At 34.3% G+C, this 24,663-nt stretch overlaps 1 protein-coding gene across 1 annotated transcript in view; it reads left to right on the top strand.

Moving 5' to 3' along the window:
• The window catches only part of LOC148939461 (uncharacterized), an 88,175-nt gene that overhangs the window by 46,992 nt on the left and 16,520 nt on the right, over positions 1-24,663 (top strand). The window contains exon 2 of the mRNA XM_089106528.1: positions 6,852-7,962. Within this exon, the coding sequence (XP_088962654.1) occupies positions 6,852-7,962 (1,111 nt within the window). The remainder of the gene's footprint in view (positions 1-6,851; positions 7,963-24,663) is intronic.

Here is a 24,663-nt window from a genome sequence, read left to right as displayed (position 1 = left end):
ATTGAATTTTTCTTGTCTATTGTGCCATTTATACACTATTTTATCTCACACACGCCTCTTGCTCTTTAAAGAAGAAGCTGTCCCCATGCGTGGGTAATACAGACTGAAACTGCCAAATTAAACTTTTGAGTAACATACTTCGTCCACTTAAAAAATGTCCTAAAATCGAAGACCGTCGATCCCATCTCAATTTGATATGTTGCCGTCACTTTTTGTGTTTTTTTCTGGGCTGAGAATGTGTTTTTGTTTAATCAAACAATATCTTAGTAATATACCGTGTACAGAAAAAAATAGATTGAAAAGGTTTTAAGTATACCGCTGAAAAAATGTATTTTCAACGGAACTTAAAATTTGAAATTAAAAATAGAGAAAATATTTCATAGGAAGTTACAAAATGAACATAGATAAACGTGAATGAAGAAAATAAGCATATAGCAAACATAATTGAAAAATTGATTGGGAACTGTCACACCCCCAAATCCCCTTTCCAGTCGAGTATCATTCGCACTTAAATAAAAACGGGAAATGTTTTTAATAATATCCTATTTTAATAAAACATTAAAAATCAAAATTTCACGGAGTATTCTGAGAAATGTGAAGAATAGGCAGCGCTGCATGTAAATTCTGTGTTGACACTAAATATTTTTCTTATAGTCTTGTACTGCAGAAAAAGAGTAGGGAGCCAAAAACGAGTATTTTAAGGCATCAGAGTACCTCCATAGGTATTTCTTTTTACCGTTCACTCTAAAGGATGTACATTTGTTCTTACGTCTTTTGGGCTAATGGAGGTCGGTAGATGATGTTCTTTTTTAGGCATATGCAGTGGAGGTTATAGGCCGGAGCAGACCTATATTTGACACTAAGTTCCTTTTATTTTATATAAAAGGTATACCTGTGGCAAGGCCGTATCCAGAGAGGGGGAGGGGGGGGTTTAGGGGAGTCTGAACCCCCTCCCCCCCCCGAAATGTTTTTTTGACTTGTAAAACGTAACAAAAATGGATATAAACTAATTTTGTATGCTTTTTTTGATGTTTTTTTGTGTAACCCCCCCCCCCCCTCGAAAAAAAATCTTTGAGTAAAAATTCCTCCAGAAAAAAATCCTGAGTACGGCCTTGACATGTGGTATACCTTGCCCCTCCCCCGCCAGATTATTAGGCCTGAAACATCTAATGGGTATATGCCTAATAAGCCTATATTATTTCAAAACTAAACTTATGAATAGGATGACATTTCGTTAAAAAAACCTTCCGAAGATCTTATTCTAGCTGGAGTCTAATCCTTACGTTCTTCGCGCACAATCTTGCATAATTTTTAAATTACTATTATACATGTATTTATTGCTATACTTTCACTTAAAGGTATAGGCCTACTAGTTTCAGTTTAAGTTATACTTAAACTGAAAATTATACTATTTCACTAACAATCATCCTACAATTTGTATGCAACTTACGTTTATATTATTATCAAATCTAGAATAACTTCATGATAAACTTCTTTCAAAATAACAGGAACAACTTTGTTCAACGTATTAGGGTAAATTTCTGGAAATTTCCAGCGCAAATAAAGGTGGAAGCCACAGAGTAATTATAGAAGCTATCAAGTTCAAATCATTTATTGCAAATAATAGCGCCTCCTCTTTAATACTTAATATTTGAAAAAAGTCTGATTGCCAATTGCCTTCATTTGAAAAAATTAACCTAAAACTTAAGGGAGAAAGATGAAATACTATTTAATGGCCTAGAGTAATAGGACAACGTTAATAAGATATAAAAAAATTATATGTTAACTATGTAAATAAATGGATTCTCTAGTGCTTAGCCATAATTCATCAATAAAAAATCAATATGTGCAGGCACATAGGCAGAGGGGCCTCTTGGTCTTTACTCCATCTAATAAACCTTGAAGCCTCTGAGATATGTCCTATAATTTCTAATATTTTTTGCAGAATTCCCACATTTTATGTTTTTTTCCAACCCCCCCCCCGCTCTGAACTAAAGCGTTGCATACTCGCCTAATAATTTTTAAGGTTTGATTTTTTTAAGGTTTGTCGCATAAAGAGACAGTAGAAGAAGGATTTAAAAGTTCTATTCCAAATATGGCAGCAATTTTAATTATTCTATTAGAGCCAGTTATATAATCCTAACATGGGCGCCCATATGGGGGGGCAGGGCCCCCCCCCCTGGCGGAATAACACTGTCTTATTTTTGTATTTTTGTTCTGAGATTTCTATTATATAGCATTAAAAGTGCCAATTAGGCGAGGTTTGCCCCCCCCTGGAATTCAGCTTATGGGCGCCCATGAATCCTAATTCCTTAAGGCAAGATTTTTTAATTAGACAATAAAGGAAAATTATACTGCTAATTTTTTGGCTTTATATCCAGAAGCTTTGATCAGCGAGGGAAAAAAAGAAAAGAAAATAACAATTGGTCATCAGTCCGATTTCATAATTCTAGGATTCAATCTGAGTATCATTTGAAAGTAACAAAAGTTTCTTATATGGCAAGCCCTTTTTGATAATGGTTGCTTCTCAACAAACGTGAAATTTGTAATTTGAATGTGATTTTGCACTCAGCTGCGAAAATAGCTCCATTTTGTAAAATTTGGCTATAAGAATTCTGGATATTCATATACAATTTCGCCCGTGGCTTTTTTTCCGACTTTCATCGTGGTCGGCTTTCAAAGTGTCAATTTTCTATAAATTTCGCATTAAATGCACTGAATACTCAATTTCGTACGATTCGCGAGCGAATTTTCAACGGATTTGGTTATGATCAAGCATACAAGTACAGGGGTGGATCGAGGATTTCCTTAGAGGGGGGCAAAATAGGTTGATCCGATAAACTTGCGTTAGGAGCAAGTTTAATTAACGCAAACTTGCGTTAATTAAGTAAATTACACTACTTTAGACCAGGTTAAGGGGGCTCGCCCCCCCTCCCCCTGGATCTGCCACTGTAAAAGTAGAAAAATTCTGCTTGAATCCCTTGCAAATATTTAAGGTGCCTGCTATAAAATTTCATACAGATGGACTGTGCGCTGGATTTAGGATTCTTTGTTCGCGAGGGCGAGGGTTCGAATCCTAGTGTATACAATTATTTGGTTTGGGACGGGGGTCAGTGGTGTGACTCTGTAAGCTCAGCCAGAGTCTACCCAGCTCTAAATGGGTAACTGGAGAAATCTGGGGAAGATAAACAGGAAGGGTGTGTGAAAGTACAGGATGGTTGGCATTCTGTAGTTTTCAGAATTGTGCTACTTAGGTAATATACTGCTACTGCTACTAATGCTAACAACTCCTCGCAACACAAGTCCACCCGAGCCCAACGTGACTGTATACGCTGCTCCTCCACTCCAATGTGGCTCAAAGCTTCACTCTTAACTCTTTATGAGATCTGCCTACACATTTCAGGAGCGACATTTTTTTCATTCGGCCCTAGATGTATGGTCAAAAAGGTTTTGGCAAATCATCATCCTTCATCCATAAACGTAACTTAGCCATCTTAATGTTACCACCCAATGTCTACGCTTTAATGCTTTTGAATCTAATTTTCTAATGCTCGCAAGATTTTTTCTGTTACTGTAACATTGTCCGTCATGAGTCAACCCAAAAATCTCGATCATCCCTTAGTTCTATGACTACTTACCTTAGCTCTGCTGGAGGATGGATGGATGGATGATAGACTATATCTATCAACAAGTGAAAATGACATCATTTTTATACAATCCTGAAAAAGGCTTATGCCAGCTTTGTCTCTCACGCACACTATCTGTCTTGGTTTTTTCCCCAATTAGCAATGGCTTGATGGCAACTTAATTTTAATTCAAAAATCAACTTCAATCTTGAGGTATATTAATTTACGGTAGAAACTTCATTGATTAGATCTGGGCCATCTAATTGGAATGCCGCTAATTCTATGCCTTTTGGCGTCACAGCCATGAAAATTGGCAACGCAGTAGAGATGTTTCCGAAACAACGCAACCTTCACGTGAACTTTAATTCTGTGACCTTAGTGTGGTAAAGCTAAGGTTTCCAAAATTGCCTGAATTCCTTGGCTAGTGAAAATTTTATGTTTGGAAACTTATGAAAAAGGGACTACTTGCAATTCTGTGAATTACAAAAAAGTTTAAACCCAAAGCCCTAATTTTACCTGCAAGCAGAAAAAAATTCTGGTCAAATCGAATTCGTATCTATGACAAAAAATAACGGAGTTACCGCAAGTACGAAAAATATAAAAATGATTTTGCCTTATTTTTGTTTATTCGCCAATAATCTTCGGGAATCGGAGAGGTGGGTCTCAGGGACTCGGGCCTCATGGGGAATCAAAAATTTTTTACGGAGTCACCAGTTTTTTTGACACTCTAATACAGCGTTTTTTTTACTATTTAACCTTACAGAACCTAAAAAAGAGAAAGAGGGGGGGAGGGGATGGGGAAAAGTAAGAAAACACTGTTTGTTGGCTCCTTAGGAAACTAGTGATCTATTGTCGATATAATCTATTTTGAACAATAGAAATTATTGACGTTTCATTATGTATTTTGGATCCTTCATTGTACGTTCAAAGAATTTTAACGTATCAATGTTAAAAATTGGAATTGCATTTGTCTTCTCAGTTTGGAATGTCCTTGCCATTGCTTATGTTAAATAGCGAGGATATTCACATATCATATGCCAAGCCACTAATGCATCACTATTACAATCTTTGGAAAGTATCCATCTACTGAGCTGTGTTATTTTAGAAGAAAAATAAAAACTCAATCAGTTGAAATATGGAGCATATTCTTATAGCAAAATTTTGGGGGTCAAGTATCCCCCTTTACCATTAGCGCCAAATGCGGGGGACGGGCTATGCCCCCTAAGGTTTGAAAAATAACTGTATTTGAACATTTTCATTGAAAATAGTTTTTTGTATTTTCATCGATAAAATTGAAAAAAAAAATTTGCTGCCCTCTTGACATCGAAAAAGCACATTTTTCTCCCTCCCCCGTAAATCCGTGAACTGGCGCCATGCCATTTATTACATTTATTCCCTTCGTTATTTTCCTAGTTTTACAATGGGGCTTCATTCGTTGTAGGAATAACTGACAACTAGCGACAACTCGAAGGTTCTAATATTGTCACCCAATCAGAATTGTTTGGTCTATGGAATTTTCGCTTTAAAAAATTCGCAAAACATCACTAGAAAGCACCATTTGTTACTTGGTGCTACATGGTGTTACTGTGTTGTGGTAGTACTGTGGTAGCACCATGGTGTTACATCGTGCTAGTGTTACTGCATGATTAAACAATGTCAGATGTACTTCTTTAAAATTCAACTGAAATTAGAGCTTCTTGAGAAAGGAAATTTTTGAAGTGGATGAGGGGGATGAGCCTTGGGTGGAAAAATTGTTGGAAAATGGGTGTCATTAATACTAAGAATCTAGCGCAGTTTATTCGTTTGGGTATAACCCATCGTGAGGGTATTATTTGATGACTTTGTTTCTTTGTTTGTATTGATATTTTTGAATGGTTTTCTGTGCTTTAATTCGTTTGATCAAAAGTTTAAATTGAATCCTTTAATTGTATTTGTATATTTTTAATTGTATTTGTATGTTTTTTTTGTGGCCATGGACCTGTGGTGTTTTTTTTTGTCAAATACACTATACACTGGTGGATCCAGGGGGGTGAGGGGGCGCGCGCCCCCTAATGTAATCTAAAGTAGTGGAATTTACTTATTTAACGCAATTTGCGTTAATCAAACTTGCTCCTAATACAATTCTATTAGATCAGCCTATTTTGCCCCCCCCCTAAAAAAGTCCTGAATCGGCCCCTGACACTATAGCCTACTAAACTATTCCCTTTGCAAGGCTTTGCCACGTTATTTTGCAGAAGACCTACGATGTTTCAACCTAAGACGACAGTGCTGCTATTAATCGATAGCTGCGATTCAGCTTGACCCATTTACTGAATTATATTTTTGAAATTTGCTTGCATCACATTTTTTATAGATTGAAAAATACGTGGACAGTTGGTCGGATAGCGTTGAGAAAAGGAGAAATTTCCCGTTTTTTTTAAGTTTAAATCCTTCTTTAAGAACAATCGAAGTAATACCATAATTCAGTCTTGGTGAATTGATAGATTTGAAAAACTTAGACAGACATAATAAAGACAGGCGCAATGTGAACCAGCTGAACCTGTATATATTCATTAATGTTTCTTTAAATGTAGCACAGAATATTGGTTAATCAAGCTTGACAGACGTCTGACGACAGCAGTTCTGTGTATTGCATGTTGCTTCCACTCCGAGGTTATATATAAGATTGCACAATATTTCCTTTGTTCACTCTGTTAAACTCAATCTTTAGTTTTGCTAGTATTCCTAGCAGTAGAATTTAATACCTTTGTTTCCATATCTTTAACTAAAATAGCGAAAAAAAAATACGATGGGTTAAATGCAAAGGCGCATCCAGGATTTTTGTTCGAGGGGAGGGTATAACAAAAGGCCAAAAAAAATATTTATATACATTTTTGTCATGTTTTTACAATTCGGACTATTTCTTTTCTTCTTCTTTTTTTTTTGGGGGGGGGGTTCAAAACAGGTTAAAAAAGAGAGAATCCATCCACAGGCTTAATAGTGACTGCAAAAACATTAACAGGATAGATATAGTCGGACAATTAACTATTTCTGGGCGAAAACAGTAATATTAATTTGTAGCCTGAGAAACTTTTTTACATCCTTATAAATAAATAAATAAATAATAAAAAAGAAAAACAACAACAACAAGTATAGAAGAGAAAACATACAGATTGTAAACTCCTTTAGATTATAACTTTGGTTAAACCTATTTTTGTTGTATTTTCTGTAATTTTTTTTTTTTAGTTCCAGCAATTATGGCTTGACGATATTTGCTCTGGAACAGACACCATTGGTCCTCAGGCACCTCGAGCCCATCCTGTTTCCATTCCAGAGAACTCTATCCAAAACGAGACAATACGCCGAGAAACCAATGAAAGAGAGACAATTCCCACAGCCAACCAATCAGAGAACCTCCTTATTCTAGGCGTAGCTCACGGCACAGAACAGGAACCTTTATCGATTGTGGATGATATGTTTGGGGAATCAGCCGAAGTGTACAATCGAGATGATGAAAGTAAAATTGAATCCTATTCTGCGGTGAATTTAAGTTCTCGTCTCCCCACCAGGCCTGATGTGAATCGATACACTAATACTCCTATTTACGACGACGAATTCGTTGATCTTGATTCTCTTCTGGTTGAAACGACAGAAAAGTACGCAGTTGATTCTCCGTCTGTTATGCAAATAGAAACTCCATGCAACACTGAAGAAGAAGTGCGTGATCAAGATACATTACTTTACTCATATCTTAGTCAGAATTCACGATTTTCAAAGAATCAGCGACGTAGTAAATCTGAAACCCTTGAAGGACTTTTTGCCAGATTAGACAACAACCCACCAAGTCAAGACTCTGAGGGGCTTTATGCCCGATTAGAAAGTCATGCAACAAATACGCTATCCCTGCCTGTAGAAGCCGCAAATCAAAACCAAGTGTACATAATAAACGGTGTACAAAACCAGATGTCTCCACCAGCAAGCCCTGATCAGCAGATGCATGCAATAATAACCAAAGATCATAATGGCCAGCTTTGCACAATAATTGATCTTGGGGTCTTACAGTTACAACCACAACAAAGTTCAACCCCTAGAATTATAACACCACCATCATCACCTGACCTGGATGACTTAATAGGGGTTACCAGACATTCAGAAGAGTCAGATGACCATACAGTTGTTGATGATTGTCATCCTGCTCTTACGGTTCAAGCACGGAGTTTGGCGGCAGAAGAGAAACCTAAGCGGAAAAGAATATGGGGAAAGAAAAGGCTGTCCACACATGCTTGCTCTCATGTGGGATGTGCCAAAACCTATACAAAATCTTCTCACCTAAAGGCTCACTTAAGGACGCATACAGGTAAATTTTAGTTCCTACTTCCAATCAAAAATTTGATTGACTTGGAAATAAGTTTTATATTTAGGTCTATATTTATTTTTAAGCTTAATCTTTCTTTGTTGTCCCTAACGATTGTAACTTGACTATGACATTTATTGTCTTCTAAGGGACAGAAATTTCTGAGAAACATTTATTGCTGACACCTACGCAGGAATTTGTTTCGGGGGGGGGGGGCAAATCCTTCAAATTCCCTTATTCTATGAGAAGTATCAGAAAATTACTGGAAAATAAAAAGATGTGATTTCGGGGGGTGGGGTGGGCCAGGAAGCCCCCCCTGCGTACATGCCAGATTTAGTGTTCTTCTTTTTGATAATTGGGATCTTTCCTGAAGTAAGCAAATTTTTCCAAAAAACCAAGAAGAAAGATTAAAACAGGAAAGAAATATATATATATATATATATATATATATATATATATATATATATATATATATATATATATATATATATATATATATATATATATATATATATATATATATATATATATATATATATATATATATATATATATATATATACTATACGAGGAAACTTGTGAAGAAACAACGCAGCGTGAATCCTCCCCAAGTTAAGGAGGTAACCAAGTCATGCAACTGGGAATGAGATCCATGTAAAAGAAAAAAGAATATGGTAAATACAAATCTTCAAATTACAATTAGTCACCGAATATAGCTTTAACGCGTGGAAGTGAAAAGGATACAATCATAGGGAGGAGAAAATGTTTATTTAGATTATCACAGTGAAACAAGCACCTTGAAATTATGTTCAATATAGAAGATCTTAATCATTATCTATTCCTTAAGAAACTTGTTGTCCAATATATGATAAGAACATGATTACAGATATTCATCACTTTTAGTAATTTTGGAGTCGGTAGAAACGGGCAAATCAAAATAAATAAGGTATCGCTCTACCAGCGTTCTTCCTTTTTGGGAGAACGAGATGGTTTTAAAAGTTGTTTTTAATAATCAGCAATTCGAAAATGAACATGAATATGTTCAGAATGCATAACCAAATCTTATAAAAATCTTAATTACGTATTTCATTGATTTAAGATACATAAGTAGTATAGTATGATACAGAAGCTAGTACATGCGCACAGAGGACGTGCGGACTTGGTAATTTGATCTTAATAAGGAAAGTAATACTCATTTGGAACAGGGACGGATCCAGGATTTTTTTTAGGGGGGGGGGGAGGCAAAATAGGTTGATCCGAAAAATTATTTATAGGAGGGCGCAAAATAGGTTGATCCGAAAAATTATTTTTAGGAGGGCGCAAAATAGGTTAATCCGATAAAGTTGCGTTAGGAGCAAGTTTAATTAACGCAAACTTGAGCTAATTAAGTAAATTACACTACTTTGTACTATGCTAGGGGGCACGCACCCCCGAGCCCCCTGGATCCACCACTGATTTGGAAGCTTATTATTTAAAGTTTTCAGATCGAAAATGGCTAAAGTCAACAGTAAAGAGTGCAAACAGCTTCAATTTTCCTTCCACTTGCTTGCTACTTTATCTCAAGCGAATAAGATGATAATGCTAAGGTTCTAACCCTCCTGCGCTTGATTTAAGAGTTAAGTCAAATATGAGTCGAGCTTCCCCTTAAGTTCGACTTGAGACCATCTAAGGAATAAAATTTAAGTCTGAGCTTTGTTCCTGTCGATTCAAGACCATTCCCATCCTAGAATATGTTTTGGATAACAAACAACTTAGAAATAACAGATATACTCAGACCTCCAAACTAATACTTCTAAAATATTATTTATGTATTCTAGTTATTTAAGACGGATAAGTAGTATGATACAGAAGCTAATACATGCGCAAATAAGACTTGCACGTTTCGTAATTCAATCTTTATAAGGCATGGTTTTCCTCCCCTTGAATTTCATTATCCAAATTAATTTCTAAACATTACATGGTCTAAACCAGAAACGGCATTTCGAGTTTTCTTTATGGAAAGGGGGAAAAAGAGCCAGGCATTTTTATAGATACATATATTACCCCCTCATGCTGGGCCGTATTCAGGATTATTATTTTTTTTCTTTTGGGGGTGGGGAGGGGGGGGGGGGTTGGGGCACAAAAGAATTTTTTTCGCGGGGGGGGGGGGGGGGCTTACAAAAAACTTCACAAAACGCATCAAAAATTTGCAAGGCCGTACCCAAGATTTTTTTTCAGAGGGGTTTTACTAAAAAAAATATTTTTTTTTTTTGGGGGGGGGGTTACACAAAAAAACTAAAAAACGCATAAAAAATTGGTATATGTCCATTTTTGTTACGTTTTTACGAGTCAGACGAACATTTGGGGGGGGGGGGTTCAAACCCCCTACACCCCCCCCCCTGGATACGGCCTTGAAAATTTGTTTATATTCATTTGTGTTAAGTTTTTTACGAGTCGCACAAACATTTTTGTTTGTGGGTGGGGGAGGGCTCAAATACCTCCCCCTGGATACGGCCTTGCCCTCATTTCTTAAAATATTTATTTTATACATGTGGAGGTATATAATTTCGAAATAGGCTATACAAATTATAAAAAAATAATAATAATAATAAATGTGGCCCCATTATGACAAGCATGCTAGGGCCAAAGGCGCAAGCTTTAAGCTCCGTTAGCTATAGATAACTGAGGGAGATGGCCTCAGGTAATATTTTTTAGGATTGAAGGCCCAAATAAGGAGAGGAAGGCGTAAAAAAGGCGGTGCTTTTTACGGCGTAAAAATTCTCCTTCTTACGGCGTAAAAAAGCGGTGCTAAATCCATCCATATAATACATATGGATGGATTAGCTTAATTAAATGTAATTTAAAAGAGCAAGCGGACGAAAAAAAATGACGAAAATAAAAGAATGTAATTTAAAAGATGTAACGATCGAAAATACAATCCGAATAAAACTAACTTTTGAGATCTAATATGATTTAGTATCATGCTGACCGATTCAAATTTAAATATTTGTTTCAAGTTCGCGGTCTTTCCGAGAATATTTCTTATTCTGTCACACAAATTTAGGGATTTATGCCGGATAGTCATATAATAAGCATAAAATACGTAATTCGACGCTATCGTCGCAAATTATTCTTATTATAAAGTAATCTTATATTCCGTATACTTCGACAAAAGATCGAATTACCCGTAATTTCCTCTGATGTATAACATTAAAGTGTAGTTGGATACTCAAAAACCAAGTTACTGAAACAATATACAGCGCAAAACTTTCCGTTTTAACACCAAAGGGTTTAATTATTCTTGCGGTTTTTGTAGGTCGTTCAAAATCAGCCTTGAATTTATTTATTTTTTTCTGTAATGATGTTTCCTATCTTTTGTTGTGAAAGGAGTAATTGCTTGATTATGCTTAATTATTCATTCTTATTTCTTATTATTAATTACAGCAACAATCTTGTCTCTTGCCTTCAGGCATTTTGTAATTAAAATCATCCTTTACTGAATTAATCCGTGCATTATAAGTCTCAAAAGTGAAGCCCGAAAATCTTTTATGGGGGTTAGCAACGTCATTTAGACGAAAGACAACTCGCAAATAGCCAATTGGGTTTGCTCTAAAGTATACTAAATAAAAAACAACTTTTTGGAACTGAAAGTAAAGAGCGAAATTACAACTTAAAACCAACAAAATTATTTCGTATATGAGTGGGGGTGCCCCCTCCTCAATACTTTGCTCTTCACGCTAAAGTTTTTCAGTATGTTAAAGAAAGTTCTTTTTCAAATTAAACGGTCCTTATGTTTCATGAGTCGTTCTTAAAGAACTGGGACTAAAAGTCAAACTATAGCGTAAAGAGCGAATCACTGATGAGGGAGTATCCCCCACATATACTAAATAGTTATGCATTATATTTGGAATCAGCGAAAAAGTTAAATACGTTCGATGTGTTAATTGTTATCAGAATTCCTTTTTTTAGAGTATCGATTACTATTGGGCCGAGTTGCTTCTTACTTACAGTTCGTTACCACGAACGGTTTTATCAGAGCGGAATTCCAAAGTTTTTGTCGCAGTCGGTGAGGAATAGAAACAGTTCCTATGTATTTTAAAGGTATTCAGCAGTGGATGTATTAATTGGAAGTAAAACATTTCGTATGTCCATTGCATTTACGCTTGGTTTTCAGCAAAAACTAAATTTGTAACTGAAATGAAATTTCTGCCCTGAGCTGCCAAAATTCTACCATTTAAAAACAATTGTGTCAAAGACACTGTAAAATTTGCAATAATTATAAATTGAACTTTTCCAACTTTGGCGACTTGCCAATATGCAAAATACACAATTCCTGTTTCTTTTGAAAGATTTCCATAATTCCACGTTTAATATGTGAAAATTTCGCATGATTTACATTCCATCAAATTTTGTGAGAACTAAGCTTCAAACGAGAACCAGTCAAAGACCAAACCTAGTTTGAGAAAAAATTATAATAATAAAGCGCGAAAAAAACATTTTTTGAAATTTGAGGATAATTTAGTACGACACTAACGTTGTAACCCTGACCGGAATACCTATAATATCCTAGTTAACGACAAATCGACGACTTGATTGGTCAACGTTCATCTTTGAATTTTCAATACATTTCTTAGCTAAAAATTTAGACTAATGTCAGAAAAGCTTTAATATTTCGTCGCTGTTCCGCTTAAAGACCGTATCTGACATTTTCACACGTCTGATTTAATTGGCAAAAACTGTTGGCTGAGCTACTCTCAAAGGGAGGTAGCAGAACAATGTAGATCAGGACGATCGTAGTGTCATTGAACATACGTTCTTCAAGAAATGAGACAAAAAGTCAAACTTTAGCGTAAAGAGTAAGGTATTGAGGAGGGGCGATCCCCCTCATATACGTAATAATTTCTGTTAGTTTTAAGTTTTAATGTTGATATTTATTTTCAGTTGAATTTTTTTTTTATCTAATTTCTGATCGTTTTTCAAAACATACCGGGAAATTCCACTCAGCCCCCGTTTAAAATTTCCCCAGAAAATTTCTTCCCAACAGAAAGTTCTCCCCGTGGATAATGCATTCCAGCAGCCATTCAAATTTAGAAAATAAAAATAAATTCAATTTTAGCTGGTATTCAGCGTTGAAATTTCGAGTCCTTGTTTATTATCCCTTTCACCCACTCTTCATATGCAGACTCTTATTCTCACATGAAACCTACTGAATCCCTCTGCTGATTCTCCCTTTGACTGAAGATCAAGTTTTTGGCAATTGTTTCAGAGATTGGAAATGTCAAATACGACCCTAATGCGTAGTAGCAATGATTTATAAAAAAAATGTCAAATGTCATAAATAAAACGTCATAAACGAAATGTCAAAAAAATATATAAAAGTCACTCAGATATTATTGGAATACTTGAAGATATTGTCATGGATTGGAAATTGTGAAGAGTAGAATGCTTGCAGGGGTGGGAGCCTACTAGTATCGGCGGCGATAGTATGGACGTTTTGTTTAAGGGTTGAATCTTGTTAGAAGATTAAACGACAGTTGATTTTTGAAGACTCCTACTGGCTCACTCTGAAACTCACTTGAAACGTTTAGAGATCTTATAACTGAAAACTCGCTTTTTCTAAACGGCATCGGTCATACCAAAAAGAGGATGGTTGACTTCTATATATCTATTTTTTTTACTATTTGTCTGCATCTTTTTTCATTTTGGCAACTTACCAGAAATTTAAGCCGCTATAAACACAATGAATTAAAGTTTCAAATCAAAATGTCAAACTGAAGTTCAACGAGGACTTTGGTTTCGAGAAGCAGAAAATGGCCTAGACGACACTTAGTTAAGCCCTTACCTAAATAGAAAAATCTTTGAAATAAATCGAAGCTAGATGGCGTCAACTTAAATTAGGGGGAAAAACGCAACATTCTTAAGATAGCTATGTAATCCGCAAGGTTTCCCTGGCGCAAACAAAAAGAATGATGTAAAAGAAAAAAAAAATCCAAGTACAAGTAGAAATAAAAGCTGAATCGCTCCCATGAAGGTAAAACTAAGGAAATAGAAAAAAGAATAAAACGATTCACAATAATTATCGTCTTGATAATAACCACAAACATAACAGCTATACAATCAGTAAAGTGTCCTTGGCACAAACGAAAAAGAATAATGCAAAAAAGATCCAAATAAAATAGAATGAATGCACAAAAAGTAATCTGTACAATTTAAATTGGACATGATTTACTCTTTAATAAACTTTCTGTTGTTCATTTTGCTAAAGTGTTATTGTCTCCTAGCATGCATTTATTCATAGCAAGGGCCAAAGGGCGTTCATGTACCTCGGAAAAATCTTGAAGTTTTCCCAATTGCCCTGTAATATCGTATTACGCTATGTATATTTTTATTTGTATTTTTTTTATATTACCCGTTTCCCAGTAATGTTTGGCCTCTCTGATATAAATTCCTGCTCCTGTCTTTTAGTTTATTTTTATTTGTATTTTGTTTTATATTACCCCGTCTCTCAGTAATGTTTGGCTCCTCTGATATAAATCCCTGCTCCTGTCTTTTAGTCTATTTTATTTGTATTTTGTTTTATATTACCCGTCTCCTAGTAATGTTTGGCTCCTCTGATATAAATTCTTGCTCCTGTCTTTTAGTCTATTTTATTTGTATTTTGTTTTATATTACCCGTCTCCTAGTAATGTTTGGCTCCTCTGCTATAAATTCTTGCTCCTGTCTTTTAGTCTATTTTTTAATTGTATTTTGTTTTATATTAGCCGTCTCCCAGTAATGCTTGGCTCCTCTGATATAAATCCCTGCTCCTGTCTTTTAGTCTATTTTATTTGTATTTTGTTTTATATTACACCGTCTCTCAGTAATGTTTGGCTCCTCTGATATAAGTTCCTGCTCCTGTCTTTTAGTCTATTTTTTATTTGTATTTTTCTTATATATTACCCGTCTCCCAGTAATGTTTGGCTCCTCTGCTATAAATTCCTGCTCCTGTCTTTTAGTCTATTTTTTAATTGTATTTTGTTTTATATTAGCCGTCTCCCAGTAATGCTTGGCTCCTCTGATATAAATCCCTGCTCCTGTCTTTTAGTCTATTTTATTTGTATTTTGTTTTATATTACACGTCTCCTAGTAATGTTTGGCTCCTCTGCTATAAATTCCTGCTCCTGTCTTTTAGTCTATTTTTTAATTGTATTTTGTTTTATATTAGCCGTCTCCCAGTAATGCTTGGCTCCTCTGATATAAATCCCTGCTCCTGTATTTTAGTCTATTTTATTTGTATTTTGTTTTATATTACCCGTCTCCGAGTAATGTTTGGCTCCTCTGCTATAAATTCCTGCTCCTGTCTTTTAGTCTATTTTTTAATTGTATTTTGTATTATATTAGCCGTCTCCAAGTAATGATTGGCTCCTCTGATATAAATCCCTGCTCCTGTCTTTTAGTCTATTTTATTTGTATTTTGTTTTATATTACCCGTCTCCTAGTAATGTTTGGCTCCTCTGATATAAATTCCTGCTCCTGTCTTTTAGTCTATTTTATTTGTATTTTGTTTTATATTACCCGTCTCCCAGTAATGTTTGGCTCCTCTGCTATAAATTCTTGCTCCTGTCTTTTAGTCTATTTTTTAATTGTATTTTGTTTTATATTAGCCGTCTCCCAGTAATTCTTGGCTCCTCTGATATAAATCCCTGCTCCTGTCTTTTAGTCTATTTTATTTGTATTTTGTTTTATATTACCCGTCTCCTAGTAATGTTTGTCTCCTCTGCTATAAATTCCTGCTCCTGTCTTTTAGTCTATTTTATTTGTATTTTGTTTTATATTAGCCGTCTCCCAGTAATGCTTGGCTCCTCTGCTATAAATTCCTGCTCCTGTCTTTTAGTCTATTTTTTAATTGTATTTTGTTTTATATTAGCCGTCTCCCAGTAATGTTGGGCTCCTCTGATCTACATCCCTGCTCCTTTCTTTTAGTCTATTTTATTTGTATTTTGTTTTATATTACCCGTCTCCCAGTAATGTTTTGCTCCTCTGATATAAATTCTTGCTCCTGTCTTTTAGTCTATATTTTAATTTTATTTTGTTTTATATTATCAGTCTCCAAGTAATGATTGGCTCCTCTGATATAAATCCCTGCTCCTGTCTTTTAGTCTATTTTATTTGTATTTTGTTTTATATTACCCCGTCTCTCAGTAATGTTTGGCTCCTCTGATATAAGTTCCTGCTCCTGTCTTTTAGTCTATTTTTTATTTGTTTTTTTGTTATATATTACCCGTCTCCCAGTAATGTTTGGCTCCTCTGCTATAAATTCCTGCTCCTGTCTTTTAGTCTATTTTTTAATTGTATTTTGTTTTATATTAGCCGTCTCCCAGTAATGCTTGGCTCCTCTGATATAAATCCCTGCTCATGTCTTTTAGTCTATTTTATTTGTATTTTGTTTTATATTACCCGTCTCCTAGTAATGTTTGGCTCCTCTGCTATAAATTCCTGCTCCTGTCTTTTAGTCTATTTTTTAATTGTATTTTGTTTTATATTAGCCGTCTCCCAGTAATGCTTGGCTCCTCTGATATAAATCCCTGCTCCTGTCTTTTAGTCTATTTTATTTGTATTTTGTTTTATATTACCCGTCTCCTAGTAATGTTTGGCTCCTCTGATATAAATCCCTGCTCCTGTCTTTTAGTCTATTTTATTTGTATTTTGTTTTATATTACCCGTCTCCTAGTAATGTTTGGCTCCTCTGATATAAATTCTTGCTCCTGTCTTTTAGTCTATTTTATTTGTATTTTTGTTTTATATTAGCCGTCTCCCAGTAATGTTTGGCTCCTCTGCTATAAATTCTTGCTCCTGTCTTTTAGTCTATTTTTTAATTGTATTTTGTTTTATATTACCCGTCTCCCAGTAATGCTTGGCTCCTCTGATATAAATACCTGCTCCTTTCTTTTAGTCTATTTTATTTGTATTTTGTTTTATATGACCCGTCTCCTAGTAATGTTTGGCTCCTCTGATATAAAGTCCTGCTCCTGTCTTTTAGTCTATTTTTTAATTGTATTTTTTTTTATATTAGCCGTCTCCAAGTAATGATTGGCTCCTCTGATATAAATCCCTGCTCCTGTCTTTTAGTCTATTTTATTTGTATTTTGTTTTATATTACCCGTCTCCTAGTAATGTTTGGCTCCTCTGCTATAAATTCCTGCTCCTGTCTTTTAGTCTATATTTTATTTGTGTTTCTTTTTTTTTATATTACCCATCTCCCAGTAATGTTTTGCTCCTCTGATATAAATTCATGCTCCTGTCTTTTAGTCTGTTTTTTATTTGTATTTTTTTTATATATATTAGCATTTGTCATTGGTAAATTTACGAAAACTTTTCGAGGGAGAGATTTCACACGGGGAGAGACATTTTCCTAGGGAAGAGTTTTCCGTGGGGATGAAGTTTTCCGGGAGGAATTTTCTAGGAGAAACTTTACATGGAGGGAATTTTTCGGAATTCATATACATAATTCTTTTTATTTGTCTCGCTTTCTCCTTGGCTTCTCAATTTTACAAGCGGAGATAATATTCCGGAGGAACTTTTCTGTTGGGTATTTTTTAGCGGTGGGTAGGGGATTTTACACGGATTGAAATTTCCGTAGGAATTTTTTTTGCGGGAGAAAATTTCCACGGGGGATTTTCTGGAGAAAATTTTCCAAGAAGGAAGGAGGGATTTCTAGCTGGATTTGACAAAATATCAGAAATTAAGTAGAAAATTAAGTTTTATGTTTTTAACGGAAAGTAAGAAAAATTTTCCAGGTGGAATTGTACGGGGGGAATTTTCAGCGATGAGGAACGGGGAATTGTCTGGGGGGATTTTCAGCGAGGAGGAAATTATTCGGGGAAATATTCCACGAGGGAATTTTCGTGAAATGACTTTTTCGGGGGGGGGGGGGAATTTCCTGGGGAAATTTTTGGAGGGGTATTTCCCGGTGTGGTCTGAAAAACGAGCAGAAATTAAATAAATAAAACGAAATCGACCGAAAGTAAGGAGTAACATAAAAACTTAAAGCGAACAGAAATTATTCCGTATATGAGGAGGGCTGGCCCCTGATCAATCTATCACTCTTTAAGCTAAAGTTTGACTGTTTGTCCTAATCCTTTAAGAACGACTCCTGACACACAAGGATTTTTTAATTGGAATAAGACGCTTTCTTGAAGGACTAAAAAAGTTTGGCGTAACGAGCGAGGGATTAAGGAGGGTGCAGCCCCCCTCATATACGGACCATTTTTTGTTCGTTTTAAGTTTTAATGCTGCTCCTTCGGAAGGAACAACATTAGGAGTCTTTCCTGTCGGCTGAAAAAACTTGTTTTTTTTTTAATATATAATGGCTTACCTAATGCCAACAGGTCGTATCTTTGACAACTACGTTTTAACTGAACCGGAAAAGCAATGGCTTTTTTCAGGACCATAAATGTATGCAGGTCTGATCATCGAAGGGGGGGCAGGATTAGATTACCCTACTGAGGGGAGTGTAGCAAACATGGAAATGGCTCATTGTGTTTTAAGGCCATAATTTTTCAATGTGCGGTTTGGTTGGAATATCTTCAACCTTTTAACCGCGTGATTGACCATTATTCTTTTAATGTCTATTGTTTGAAGGCTAAAATGTATATTCTCCAGTTAAAAATCTTCTTATTTAAAACGGAAATTCTAATTGGGTTTTTAACATCAATGAACCTTCATTCTCGTTAAATATCTTTAAGCTCTGTTTAAACAAAATTTCAAAGATCATAAAGTTTCTGAAATCTTTTTAAACTTGGCCATATTAATTTTAGTTCTCTCGTGATAACTTCATTTGCTTACACATTTTGGTACTTCTATGTTAAACGGACTCTTTTATATACTGCAATGGAAACCAGTCACGAAAAACCTGTTTTTGACGAGTTAATTCAAGACACCGCTATAGGGTAATACAATATATAGTGCAGTTTTCATTGCGTATACGATATTTAAACTGTTGTTTTTTGGGGGTTTAGGGGGGGAATCTACCTAGGTTAGGTTACGTAATAATATAGGCCATGCTTTACCCCCCCCCCCATCCCCTAATGTGCAAATATATAGCCAAAATTTGTTTCTAAACTATTATATATTCATCCTATTTTATTTTATTTCACTAGCATTAACCAAACTGGCACTATATAAAAGAAGTTTAACATAGAAGTACCCACATTTTAAATTCTGGAAATGAATATAGGACACAAGACGTGCAAAACAAGGACTTATAATCACAGAAAAGCGCAAAAAGGGACAAAGCACTCTATTTGTAAAATAACATAGCAATTTGACATAGACTCAAATGATGATGGGATGTTCTCTGGGTGGTCGACTAGTATTCTTTCTTTCGAAATTTGACAATTATCTGTCGTTTTTCTGTGCTGACAGATTCTGTGTGTTTGACAATGTGAAATTAATTGCATTTAAACCATTCTGTTATTGCGCTCTGTTTGTCGCAGATAATTTTGATTATATTCTGGGTGCCTCTAGTGCTTCCTCTTATCCTGTGTTATTGGCTATTTGGCTGCTCTAGTATGCAACACCATACTCTACATTCTTATAATTAATTTCTATAGTAACGTTTTTGTAATACCACCCCCATCATGAACAGAGCTCATACTTACTCAATTGAGGAATGCTGCAATATCCTCTCGCCTCTAGTAAAACTTTTCTTAAGGCCCCCCCCCCCAAAAAAAAAAAACTAGAAAAATTGTTGTTAATAATGCTCCTTTCCTGTTTCTAATCCCTCCACCCGAGGAAAATTTTATGATTTGCCTTCTATATCCCCAAGGGATAGAAGTCACACTATTTCCTTTAAAGAAGCCCTAAAACCCTTGCTTGCTTTCACATTGATTGAAATAAAAGCGCGAGAGCAGCCATCTCTGGCAAACGGGCCAGATGATTGGATTCCATATTGTTTGGTACTGCGGATCCAGAAAATCCCTAGGCGATCGATTTCAGGATTTAATCCGACTCAAATCTCCTTCGTAAATTAGAATATTCGGTACTGGTGCATTATGCGGGCACCGCGAAGAAGTCAAGTTTGGTTAATGCTAATGAAATAAAATAAAACAGGATGAAAATATAATAGCTTAGAAACAAATTTGGGCAACATTTTTGCACACTAGGGGGGTTGGGGGATAAAGCATAGCATATATTAAGTACGTATCTTAACCTAGGTACCTCTCCCCCCCCCCGAAACCTCAAAAAACAATCTTTTGATTATTGTAACTCATTGAGAAACCACAGCTTTGCAATCATTTATCTATAATGGTCTCTTGCAAATAGCCCATTTGACGGGTTTCGTGACTGGTTTCCTTAATACAGTCTATAGTAATGGGCCCGCATAATGCACCAGTACCAAATAGTCTAATGAGAAGTCGATAATACTGTTGATAATATTGATAATATGATAATATTGGTGAACAACCACCCAGCTTTAGCTGTTAATTTTGCACATCTTTAACGATCGATGACAGGTTTGCCTAATTTTGATTTAAATACAAAATATAGAGACGGAAAGAGAAAGGAAAATAATGTAAGTGCAAAGGAGCGACGAGTGAAAAATGCTTATTTACATTAATGTGAGCAGAAGCTCGTTCTTTAAAGAAAAGAAGAAAAACAGAGTAGATTTGTAATGCCCGTAAACAACGAGACAAAATAATAGTGTTTACAGAACAGATGTCTACTCAAGTACGTACGTTAATGTACATATATAAAAACTAAAGCAAACGAAAGAAAAATAGCGTTACGAGGATTTTTGATCTCGAGAGTTTCAAAGTTTCTTTTCTTGTGATATATATATATATATATATATATATATATATATATATATATATATATATATATATATATATATATATATATATAAAAAGGGCTGTACATGGCTTAAGTTTTGATTTTTTAATATTTTGGATAAGAGTTATGAATAATATCGTAACAGCTATTATGATGTTAGTTTTACCTGACAATACACATAATTCTGTTTCGACGATAGGGATTCGCTTATAGTAATAATAATTTTTTTTTTTTTTTTTTTTTTTTTTTTTTTTTTTTTTTTGTCTATTTAATATAATTAATAAATTTGGTTTATTTATTCTAATTTTTTCTATAGTTTCCAGTTTATCTATATTTTCTTTTCTTCTCCTTCATATGTGAGTAAGTGATCATTTTAAATTTTCTTTTGTTTTTTATCTCTGAGTATGTAATTCATATGTCGTCCCTCTTTGTACAGGCCAATGAGCCTTTGAGGGATTAATAACATGTAATATTATATGTGTATTTAATGAAGAATAAAACTTATCTTATCTTATCTTATATATATATATATATATATATATGTATATGTATATATATATATATATATATATATATATATATATATATATATATATATATATATATATATATATATATATATATATATATATATATATATATATATATATATATATATATATATATATATATATATATATATATATATATATATATATATATATATATACATATACATATATATATATATATATATATATATATATATATATATATATATATATATATATATATATATATATATATATATATATATATATATATATATATATATATATATATATATATATATATATATATATATATATATATATATTATATATATATATATATAGTGTGGGTGGGGATGTGTGTATTTTAAAGCTGATAAAGCCATATATAAAACTGGTACAAATATTCATAATAAATAGGGAGCTACAAATAAATAACAGCTCCTGTTTTCGAGCCTTTAAATCTTTTAAAATAAAATTGCCTGTTGCCACTATATATCTATTGTGTCGATGATTTAAGGATCCCCCGTAGTAGATCATCATCTCCACCGTTAAACTAATATCCCCGTAGATTTGCCATGTCATTGCACCTAAAGAAAATTACCCAATTTGCTCCTCCCCCCTCCCCCCCCCCCCTAAAAAAAAGAGATACCGCATATTATGGGTGCTATTGTGAAATTTCTTGAAAATTAAGCTTTCCACAAACTCTAAATTGCAACTGACGTGATTATTGATATTCAAAAATAATCACAAAACGATCAAATTATTAGTATCTTATAGCTTATACAAGTATAACAATTATCGAAAAAGAAAGAATCCACTTAATTTTTTTTAAATTTCAGTGAAATACTATATGTTGCGGTCTAAAATTAATACCCTCTTTTCAAAAACACCGACCAAAATGAGAATTGAGAAATTCTTCAGATATCTAAAAGCTCAAAATTTGTAATTATTTACATATTTGATCATATGTCGATAACACATAATGATAGCCCAAGTTTCTAGTCGATTCCTTTCAAATATTTGTTGAATAAAATATGCATTAAGTAATTATATACTACAGAATAAAATATAATATGAACATCTTTATTAACATACTGTATACTATATCTTTCTGGAAAAGATATTAATTTTATCTAAAATTCCAGAAAAGCTCAAAATTTGATTAATCAAGGTTCATTGTTCAAGGACCAGTGGAGGATCTAGGGGGGACCCCCCCCCAGCATAGTCTAAAGTAGTGTAATTTACTTAATTAACGAAAGTGTGCGTTAATTAAACTTTCTCTTAACGGAAGTTTATCGGATAAACCTATTTTGCGCCCCCCTAAAAAAATCCTGGATTCACCCCAAGGACACACTTAGCAAATCAAGCTTCTATTGTAAATCTCTAATCTAAATCAATTTTTTCATTGCTATGAATAATATATAAACAGAATAAAACAACTTAATTCCATAGCAAGTTGAGCGGTGAGCTCAACAGGCGACATCAGTGACAAACTGTATCTGCAAAGTGAACTCTATAACAATTAACTGTATTGTCTATTGTCGATTTATTTTAGTATTTTACTGAAAATAGAGCATTTGTTAAACACTTTTATTTAGTTTCGTCAGTTTATAGAATCAGACCTTCAAACAAATGATAATTCACAGATAGAATCTTATTGACTGAGGGGGAAGAAGGCATCGCTGTCGCATGGAGTTTTACAAGCGACTTTTGTTTGTTATTAAGCAGGAAGTGTTAGAACTGTGGTGAAATTAGGAATTATCGAGAAAATAAAATGAAAGGAGTGAGAAAGATATATAAAAGATTATAAGGAGCGAAATGAAAAAAAAACTAAAAAAAAATGCACTAATAAGTAAGTTTTTTTCCTACTACATAGATAAATACTTTTAAGATTAAATTCGGAAATGTATGACAGTCATGATATACTTTAGAAGTATTCAGGGACCATATTCTCTGTCATGCCCCACCCCACCCCCTTGCTATTTCATAATTAGTCTTTAAATTTTTTTTTTTTTTTTTTTTTTTTTTTTTACCCATTTCTAGTTGAAGAGACTGCTGGAAGAAAAGGATAAAAAAAAGAAACCGATCTTAGCGTGTTTGTTAATTAATTTTGTGATAAATTGTGAATTTATTGCGAGTCTATTATTTCACAATGAATTGTGAATTAAACTGCACAGTAAATTGTGAAAAGATACTCAATGCCGAAAAATTTGCCTGAATGTGTAAAAGCACTAAATTTCGTTAAAAATAAGAATACGGCGACAACTCGTATACAATGATGTGTCGCAGCATGGTACCTTTTGAACATGCAATTTCGAGGTTTTCTCAGCTTCAATTGAATATTGTAACATTATTATCTTAATTTTTTTTTGTATAACTTTTAAACGATAAAGCTGATCAACAGGACCCGCCGGAAAAGGGTAGCTTACAATAGCTAATATTTCTCTAATCTGACCAAATTTACTATTTCATAAATCGTACAAGATTCTGTGATACCATTGTCGTTCCGTGGGACAAACTTAGTTTATGCTTGCTTTGATTTGCATAACTTTCTTTTCTCTGGAAAAATATATTTAAAGAACTATGTTTTGAAGTCTGGGAACTCCTACACCATGGATGAGAAATTCGGCAATTGCAGAGACGCCAATTAAGGGGGGGGGGGTCCGCTGAAGATTTAGAAAAATATATCTTTTGTATTTTCATTGAAAGAATAAAAAAAAGTTGCCCATCCCTGCTAGAAATTGAAAGCAGTTTTTTTTTATCTTGATTTTAAAAATGATAAAAATTGTTGCCCGCTACATTTTCTTGTTTTGTTGACTCCAGAGAATTGTCTGTGCTATTCAAGTGTCTTAGACTTTAAAAGCCTTAATTAAAGCTTTTTTTTATCTAAAAGAATTATATACGCATGGAGGCATCGACATTTCTGTTTTTGAATAAACATTAAGATGAAGAAATTAAGATCTGAAAAATATGCAGATATATTTGAAATTATTTCCAGCTACAAATTACGCTGAGAGATCTACTATATTACTAACAACTCACTGTAACGTCAAGCCGCCTGAGGTCAATACAAATACGTAAGCTCCTCCTCCATCCCAGTCCCTTCAAAACCCACCTTTTTACACCCTCCCAGGAAGTTCCTATTTCTCTAAATCATTCCATACGAAAGCCCCCCGCTCTATTATGGGACGACCTGCTCTTCGTTTGGCCCTAGACGGTTGGCCGACAAGGACAATCTTTGGCAATCTGTAATCCTTCATCCACAGAACGTGTCCGAGCCGCATTTTTCTTAGAGCTTACTGTTTGAGATGCTAGTTGAGATACTAGAGATCCAGTTTGTGTCTATTTTGAGAAATTTGTGTCTATATTGATATAATTC

The sequence above is a fragment of the Artemia sp. Qi Xiang Cuo genome, chromosome 21, assembly GCF_049724085.1.
Source record: "Artemia sp. Qi Xiang Cuo chromosome 21, ASM4972408v1, whole genome shotgun sequence".
NCBI classification, from domain to species: Eukaryota; Metazoa; Arthropoda; class Branchiopoda; order Anostraca; family Artemiidae; genus Artemia; species Artemia sp. Qi Xiang Cuo.
The sequence above is the reverse complement of the archived record's forward strand: the minus strand, read 5'-3'. Positions and strand labels throughout refer to the sequence as shown.